The following is a 9,744-nucleotide window of genomic DNA, read 5'->3' on the forward strand; positions in this document are numbered from 1 at the left end:
TTTACTTCTGTCAGCATCTAATAAAAAGCCAAAAACTACAAAAAAATAATCATTTTGCAGCACAGTATTGGCTAGTGAACCCTAATGGCGCCAAACCTAGTGTCTCTTCTCACACTTCGTGATAACCAGAATCCCATGTGGAAAAGAAGCAGAGGTTTTGGATGTTGACCCACCCAGCAGCGGGAGAAAATAAACCTATGCTGGTGCGAGGGCCTAATGCTGCATCGAGCCAGGAAATGAATGAAGTTAGGCTTATGTTCCAGCCGATAGAGCCGTGTCCCTCAAACACAATACAAACATAACATTCCAGCATTTGTCTGGAAACAATGCCCTATTACCTCTGTTTTAGAGAATGTGGCTGTGATTAAAGAATGTCATATCAAGAATGAAGAGAACAAAACCTGATGCTTCATTGGCTTATATAGAGTTGCTATCACCTCGTCTGGATCTATTAGGTGTGCTCTTTGGCTGGTACAGAATTCTGCTCCCTGCAAAATGTCTCACATAGAATGGGAAGCACTTGTTCTTCTTGTTTTATTATGCCTCTATATTCTGGCCCATCCTTAGTGAACTGTTTAAGCCTAGTGCATAATAACCGATGCCAGAGACATCTTCTTTACTAAGCCTTACTAAAACCAATCACTGACAACAATGTGTCCTGTTCAGGTATTTAATTCAAATAAATCAGATAAAATGTCAAACATTTTGATCCAGCAAGCTTTCATGAAGCTAAGTGCAAATTTGCTATTTTATCTAATATTATGTTCTATGTGGAGCACTTTTACTGCTGTGACTTTGATTACACAAATCATGTTTATTTACCATTTATTTGAAAGGCTTAAAGGGATAATTCACCCAAAAATTAAAATGTTGTTATCATTTGCTCACCCTTTTGTCATTTTAAACCTATATGATGTTTCTGTGTGTTTCAGTGTTTTTGTCCATGCAAAGAAAGTCAGTGTGACCCAAAACGAGCACACAGACGCACACACGCTATCCCTCTAAGATTCACTACTGGCACCATTTATTTCAGAACCTCGTGTAAAACCAATTTTGTTCTTACATTGTAAAGTTTGGGGTCAGTAAGATATGTTTAAAAAGAAATTAATACTTTTATTCAGCAAGGATCCATTCAATTTATCAAAAGTGACAGTAAAGACATCTATAATGTTACAATATATATATATATATTTTTTTTTTTTTGCATCACTGATAATCTACATATTAGAATGATTTCTGAAGGATCATATGACACTGAAGACTGGACTAATGGCTGTTGAAAATTCAGCTTTGCCATCATATTTTTTAAAAATCTATTAAAATAGAAAACAGTTATTTTAAATTTCAGTTATATTTCACAATATTACTGTTTTTATTGTATTTCGGATCAAATAAATACAGCCTTAATTAGCACAAGAGGCTTATTAAAAAAAAACAAAAAAACATCCTACCTACCCCAAACTTTTGAACAGTAGTGTATATGTCTGGTAATTGATGGGGGAAAATAGTACATACTGATTTTTTCCAATAGCAATACATGTGAAGTCAGTATATTCATAAAACAGTCTCCTTTTTAAAACAGGCTTGTCGGTTTCCACACATTCAAGCTCAAAGTCCCAATGCACAATCCACTTCCTCTAAAAAACTTCAAAATTAAATCTCTTACAAGTGTTTTAAAATTTCTAGCCTCCATTTCTCATGTTCATATTGGCTCCAGATGGCATAAACTTTCACCTCATTAGTGCTGACAGCTTAAGGCTGAGGTTGTCTGGTCTTCTGTGTCCCAGATGAAGGCATCATGTGGCCCATGTGATTGTGGCGCTGTGCTCCTTTGCCTTCATCCGCAGGCTGGCGATGCTGGAGGATTTGTGATCTGGTTCAATGCTGAGATCAAATCCATTAATGATTCCACCCACTCCCGAGTTGCCGAAAAGACTGCCCATACGTGTCTGTCCCATGTTCCCACCCGGACTTGGCATACCAAGGAAATCAGACACACCACTAGCAGAGTGAGGGTGAGGGGTCATACAGGAAGCTACAGTATCACAAGGTACCACACAGCCGGGCACTGGTGAGGCTGCGCTGCTGCCACTTAGCCAAGATGGGTTCTGAATCTAAAAAATAAAGAAATAAATAAACAAAGAAAAACACATTTAATCCCTGAGTTAATGTGAATTAAAAAATACAATTATACAACAGTTAGTTCCAAGAACACTCATATACAGTCCAAACAGCACTGGAACTTTTCACTGTTTGTATCACTCCACTTTCTTTCAGTGACAGTAGGTGATTGACAAGTACTTTATGAGTGAGTCATTTAAATCATTCACTCAAACGATTCGTTCATAATGCTGATTCATTCACAAGTGTCTAATATACATACTTCCCTACTATATATATGTGTGTGTGTGTGTGTGTGTGTGTGTGTGTGTGTGCGTGTGAAATGACTAGAATGGCCAAATCCACAGTATTCATAAAACAGTAGGAAAAAAGTACCCGGATGACCTAATTCGTATTTATATATCCGGATTTCATTCATATGCTATAAACATTCATACTACTGTATATAGAATATACTTTTTTTTTTTTACTTTTTTAACTTACTCAAAAGGTTACATTCTCTGTCTTTATGAGTGAGCCACTGAACTATTCACTCAACTGTTTCATTCAAAAACATTAATTCATTCAGGAACAAAACAACTGCACAGCTGTGATTCAGCTGCACATCATATAAATTTTTTAAAGAATAAGCATCAAATTGTAATTTCTAAACTTAATCAACTACATTTGTATATAAATAGAAATCTATGATTGGTAGTACAAATTTTCCTTTTACCTGTGCATAATTTTCTGGTCGTGTAAGAAGAGGAAGCTCATATGCTGTTGAGAAGTGTGTTCGAACCTGCTGCATCTGACCAAAGCGTTCTCTTTTTCTCCATTTAGCCCGGCGATTCTGAAACCACACCTGCAGGAAATGAGCCAAATATCTGATTATTTGAAATATCTGTCTGCAAAAGCCCAAGAATTTGGAGTGAATACATTGTGCATTTTGTTGTATAAACTTCATGCTGTTTCTGTATTGGTACTGAAAATGAAAATTATTGATGTTGCTTATAATGGTGAATGTTATTAAAAAGTCTATCTACTGAGAACTGGATTCTCCCTCTAGTGACTTGTAGTGAAAACCTGAGCACATGCAAAGCCATAAATCGTGAGGCACATGAAAGCCATGCCACGGCTCCTCAGCTGACATCTTTAATGTGCTGTCCACACTGCACTATTTATGCATGGATTTGAACTCTCCCCTGCCAGCACAGGTTGGGGCTCTGCTCTTTGATAGCTGCTCAGCCAGTGGGTCTGGCCTCGCTTACGTCTGGAGCAGGTCCACCTCATCAATCACAATGAGGCCAGTTCTGATCCGCTGTTAGTGCACCGTGACACAAACCAACAACCCCAAACCACAGCTGAGTGCTCTCAGACATGTTTCTACATAGTACGATTTGTAAGTAAAGGTCATTTTTTAAATATATATATATATATTTAAAAAAATATATACAGTACATCTGTATAAATTTAGCACCATGAAATTTTGATAATATAACAATAGAGGACGATACACAAATGGTTGGAGTTCAGTATTTTGCTATATTTCAGTAGAACAAAGTCATTTTCTGACATTTACATGATCTCATTCATTATTTACTTATTATTGACTTGTAAACTGCAAAGTAAAGTCTACAACAGACATGCGTCTGTTGTGTTCAGATGAGAGATTCCATGAATTTATATTACAGATGTTTGTTTTTCCAATATGATCCTGTCAAGATTCTCCTTCAGCCATTCCTGTCACTTCACATTATGATAGAAAAGGCTTGTTTCTATTTTTTACCCAAATGAAACACACACACACACACACACACACACACACACACTCTTCAAACGTCAGTAAAACATAATGTTTTGAGATGACAATTTGCTGTTGATTTATAAAAACTGGTCTCCACAATCACCATTGGACCAAACAGATATTAACTCATGGATTTGTCTCTGGTGTGTTATTTATGGATGTAATATGACTCCCATATTTAAGCAGTTATGCATTTATGCATGAGTATGCTTTCACTGACTATTTCAAAAGGGCAGCATCAATCTCTCCATACCACTCCATACAACTTGTATTGTGGGATATACAGTATCTCTGTCCAATCACATTACAGTTTCCATAAGCCCCAAGAGCCCTTGACATATTATGGCAGGGTAACAGAGTATGGCACGCTGCAATCACAAGAATGAGGAACCATAAAAGTTACAAAAGATGCAGTGCATTTCCACTTTTCTTTATTTGAGCTACAAAATATATTGCTTGAATTAGCTTAAGTTGTCCTCTAGGAGCCATTTGTATATGAAGTAATTTGATCTTTCAGGCCGATGTCATGGCCTGCTCCTGACATCCAAGTGCCATTATGATCATTATGTCATCTGTTTTGGGAATCTTTGTAATTTAATCCCTGTCTCTTTGGACATTTCTATTGTTTTTCCTTGGTCTACGAAATTCAGAGCAATCAGAGATAATGACCAAAGATCAATGACCCGAGCAGCATCTGTATTCTTAGTGTATGTTGTTCCTCTTTCCTCTACAAGGGTGGAAATGTGCTGAAGATGAATTGAAGGACATTTAACAATGTAAATCTTTTTTACTTTAAACATTTGGTTTAATGACTAAACTAAACCAGCTGAGAAGACTGTAAGGCACTATATGAGACAGAAAGAAGTAAGGAAGCCAATTTTTGGAGCACAGTAAGAAAGTAAAAAGGTAATTGTGACTTTTAATTTCACAATTCCGACTTTATTTCTCACAATTCCAAGTATATACATCTCGCAATTTTAACTTTTTTTTTGCTCACAAATACAAGTTTATAACACAATTCTGACTTTATTTCTCATAATTGCGAGTTTCATCTTTCAATTTTGAGTTAACATCTCGCAATTCTGATTTGTTTCTCTCAAATGCAAGTTTATAACAATTCAGACTTTATTTCTTGCAATCGCAATTTTGAGTTAACATCTTGCAATTCTGACTTTCTTCCCAAAATTGCAAATGTATAACACAATTCTGACTATTTTGTGCAGTTGCAAGTTTATAATCACGCGAGTTAACACTTTGCAATTTTGACTTTTTTTATATCTTGCCATTTAGCATCTCGCAATTCTGACTTTTTTTTTCTTAGAATTCCGAGTTGCAATTTTATATCTTGCGATTTTGAGTTAACAACTCACAATTCTGACTATTTCTCGCAATTGTGAGTTTATATCTTGAGAGTTAACATTTTGCAATTCTGCCTTTATTTCTCACAATTGTGAGTTTATATCTTGCAATCCTGTCTTTTTTTCTCAGAACTGCAAATTAACCGTATTATCTGAGTTTGTATCTACAACTTTTCTGGGGTTTTTTTCATTCTCAGATGCACTTTCTCCTTCGCTCTTTTTCTTCTTCTTCAAACTCAAAATCTGAAGGGAAATAAGGATGTTAGAAAGTGAAAGGGGAGAATGTTCAGGCTGGAGTTTGTTTACATTTCATGTTTAATTTCCTGACGCCTAAGCCCCCGGCTTTCCAGAGCTGCCCCCACTGAACTCTCAGAGACCCACAGACTAGAGCAGTGGACCTTTCGTGCGGATCCACAGACACACACATACACATACTCTCATTGTATGCTGCCATGTATAAAAACACTTTATATGTGTGCTTCACTACACATATGTGCTCGCATTTCAATATGCATGTTTAGAAAATAAAAAGATACCAAAAGATATTACAAAATGTGTGTTCAAAATATGTCCCGAGGACAGAAACTATGATATCATCCAAAACATCCTCTTTTACAGAGTGTTCAGGGAAAAAGTTCTGTCTGATAGTGAGTGCGAGCAGGACAGAGCAGCAGCCAGCACTAAACAACAGCGCTGGGGAGGAAAGCAGGAGGGGCTCATCTCAATTACGTATGTCTGTAGGTATGTTTTTGAAATATGGGTCAAACCCTGTAGTCACTCAACAGAGTCTGCACTGTGTTGTCAGCCTACAGAGGTAATTAGACTCATGTGTCTGTGATAGTTGGTTCTGTCTGGATTCAGAATGAATGCAGTTACTGCACTGTACCTTCAAAACATGGCCAGGTTCCTGACAATGCCTCATTCTCTGCGTGGAAATTGATTATGGCATCTCAAACTGTGTTTTCTTCCCCTGCCAAAGAATGTGTGTTTTTTCCTCCCTAACTCTTCTTAACATCCTTAAACACTGTGGTGTAGAGAGGTACATTAAACAGGGACTAGAAGTTTGGAAAAAATATTTGGGTCCAGCTTCTCTGTCATGATGTGAGAATTGAGATCTGAGTCTTGCACAACAGACTATTGGCCTTTTTTCTTAGCAGAGCAGGATCTACAGAGTTTGTGGCCTGATTTTGGGGAGAATTCTGAGGAAAAGATTAAAAAAATGTTCAAACGGAGTTGCTAGAATTAAATGGAGCTATTAGAAAACACTCTATTGATTTACTGAGAGTATTACCAAATAATAATAATAATAATAATAATATTAAACTATAAAATATTATCCATTCATCCATTCTCCAAACCACTTCTCCTCTGTATGACCACTATAAATATTATTAAAATATTAAATATTATTTTGGTATAATATTGTATTATTTTGTATAATATTGTAAATTTAAAAATATTGGTAATGTTTTAAACAAGTAATAATAGTAATATAGCAGTAATTAAATTATCATTTTACTAAAAGTATGAACTATTATTTTTATATAATACTGTATATATTATACATTAATGAAAGTGGTAATGCTTTATAATAATAGTTAAAATAATAATTTTGCTGTTTTACAAACTGAAGAACGAGTCATTATTTTGTAGTAACCGACAGCATGCTGCAAATGTTGTACATAGAGATAAAAATAACCTACAGTATTAATTGCAAATTATGTTAATATTAATTGCAATATTAATTACAAATATGTGACCCTGGACCACAAAACTAGTTATAAGGGTCAATAAAAAAAAAAAAAATCAAAATATTGAGAAAATCGTCTTTAAAGTTAGACCACCAGATTAATTAAATAGGATAGACCACCATCTCTTTATATTTATTATGATATGGTGCTTGTCTCAAATGTTGTTATACAGTTGAGAAAATCGTCTTTAAAGTTGTCCAAATTAAGTTCTTAGCAATGCATATTGCTAATCAAAAATTAAGTTTTGATATATTTACGGTAGGAAATTTACAAAATAACTTCATGGAACATGATCTTTACATAGTATCCTAATGATTTTTGGCATAAAAGAAAAATCGATAATTTTGACCCATACAATGTTTTTTTTTGGCTATTGCTACAAATATACCCCAGCGACTTAAGACTGGTTTTGTGGTCCAGGCTCACATATATCGAATTCTTACAAGGATGGCTGACCAGGCCTACCTGCACCCTTGCTTCTGTGAGGTCTGTCCTGAGTGCTAGTTGTTCTCGAGCATAGACATCAGGGTAATGTGTCTTCTGGAAAACCTTCTCCAGCTCCTCCAGCTGATAGCTGGTGAAGGTGGTGCGGTTCCGTCTCTTCTTGCCTTTGTTGCTCTCAGCCTCAGTCCTGTCCAGAGGACTGCTGAGCTCAGAGACAGGCCGTTCTACTTGACCTTTGACCCCAAGGTCTTTCACACTGATGTAACGACCATCAATACCTGTGGGATCAGCAGACTGAGGCATCTCTGTGTCTGTCAGTCTAGTGCCATCTTTACCTAGGGAAAGACATGTTTCAATTCATTAACTGTGGATTTTGTGTTTGGCTCTTTGCACAAAATACAGGAGAAAGAGTGTTTATGTTGTCCTGTTTCTCAACCCATTACCGTCCTTACAGAAAAGTAACTTCATTAACTGAAGCTGTGTCCATCATGTGTCTGAAGTGTGGAGGCAAATTAACATTGAAACCACATTTACAAAAACTACTCCTATACAAATATTCTTTATTTCATCATAAAGGGGGTTCTGTTGTCACCTTAAATTTCAAGGACCTCTAATGTATAACAAGCCTTGTTGAGTTGAAAATATGTTCTCCATGTTGGATGTCTGAATCTGTATCCTGATGAGAGTACAAACATGCCAGGATTGTAAGTAAATAATCAAAACATGCCTATTCTAATCACGCTTTACTGAGGCTCTCAGTTCCATGAATAGTCTATAGTAGTATAGTAGTAGTTATTAGTTCCATAATAGTCTTTAACTATTATGCACTACCATTTCAATTACTTGATATAATGCACTCATTGTGTATATACATGTTTTTAAATTGCACATATTGTATATTTAAATAAAATACTGTTACTACATTTATAATTACAATACTGACCCTTCCCTTACCCCTTAACCCACCTTTAAACTCAACCATAGCATGAAACCTGTCCATAATCTTATCCATATCCCATCTCAACAGTATTTTGCCATACATCATGAACACAATACAGTACACAGTGTTCATACATACGTACCAACATAAAAAAACACATAGTAAAGTGTGACCAAACATTCTATTCAAGTGTGATATTTACCATGATTTTTCTTTGTTTTCTTTTCACATGCCTCATATTTTATCTCATGCTCTTCAATGACACTGTTGCCTCCTTGGTAATCAAGCACTCTTGATAGCTTTTGATAAAACTTTATTAGAGGCAAATTTGTTGAAAAAAAAACAAAACAAAAAAAGACTATCAGACTTTGGCCTACGGGCCCTAATTTGAGCATCTCTTGTTTAGAGTATCAGTTTTTTTGCCATATCATTTTGTGATAACACAGTTCCTCTGTCTCTCTGTGCTTGGCAGAGAACTCATCATAATTGCTGTGGTGAGCACTTTGAGTTCCACCCTGCTGTTTGGCTTTGTAGCCCATGTTATGCTGAATCTGCGTACCACCAAAGTTTTTAAACAGTGCCATTGCATGTTTTGCATTTTAGAGCCAAAGCTCCTCGGTTTTGGCTGCCATATTTGCATTGACAGCAATAGTCTGGACTTGATAACTGTCCAAATGTTTGGGGATTTTAGCGATGCTCTGTGTTGTTGTTTCTGTTTGCTACAGTATATAGAACGCAGAATCTAACTAACGACATGGAGATATACATTTCATCAAATACCGGTCTTTAAAAAGTGGCAAAAAATGCTATTCGAGACATTGCAGAAAGCCTACATTTGCATTACATAGTCTGTGCCTGGCCATTTACACTTGATATATAACAGCACTATTTGACACAATACCTCAGCACTTCAACAGAATTCAACAGTGCCTTGGCTTAGCTTCATTGCGCAATGGTTACTCGTTATTTAGCAGATGCCTTTAGCCACAGTGACTTACAGCACATTTATTTCAGAGACAGTTCCCTTGTAGTAGCCTTGGATGAAATATTTTGCTCAAGGGTGCACTACTGAAAGGAAATCTCTGTATATACAGTATCAACTCTATGAGGATATAACCTGTTACCTTTGGGCAGCCAGCCCATTTAACATTAGATTACATTTATGCATTTGGCAGATGCTTTTATCCAAAGCGAATCACATCGCAAGGTATACATTTCATCAAGTTCATGCATTCAAATCAATCCCATGATCTTGGCTTTGTTAACACTATTATTTGAGATTATTATTTGAGAACTCTACAATGATATATAACTACTACCAAATGCCTGCCTACAAGCTCACAT

General features: G+C 36.1%; 1 protein-coding gene across 1 annotated transcript in view; it reads right to left on the reverse strand.

The window, feature by feature from the left end:
• Positions 1–1,492: 1,492 nt before the first annotated feature.
• Positions 1,493–9,744, reverse strand: part of LOC107657598 (homeobox protein aristaless-like 4) — an 18,461-nt gene continuing 10,209 nt past the window's right edge. Inside the window, exons 2-4 of the mRNA XM_016445756.1 lie at positions 7,482–7,795; positions 2,837–2,965; positions 1,493–2,114 (exon numbers count right to left, since the gene is read on the reverse strand). Of these exons, the coding sequence (XP_016301242.1) occupies positions 1,797–2,114; positions 2,837–2,965; positions 7,482–7,795 (761 nt within the window). The 3' untranslated portion in view covers positions 1,493–1,796. The remainder of the gene's footprint in view (positions 2,115–2,836; positions 2,966–7,481; positions 7,796–9,744) is intronic.

Source organism: Sinocyclocheilus anshuiensis, unplaced genomic scaffold, assembly GCF_001515605.1.
Source record: "Sinocyclocheilus anshuiensis isolate Anshui unplaced genomic scaffold, SAMN03320099.WGS_v1.1 scaffold2901, whole genome shotgun sequence".
NCBI classification, from domain to species: Eukaryota; Metazoa; Chordata; class Actinopteri; order Cypriniformes; family Cyprinidae; genus Sinocyclocheilus; species Sinocyclocheilus anshuiensis.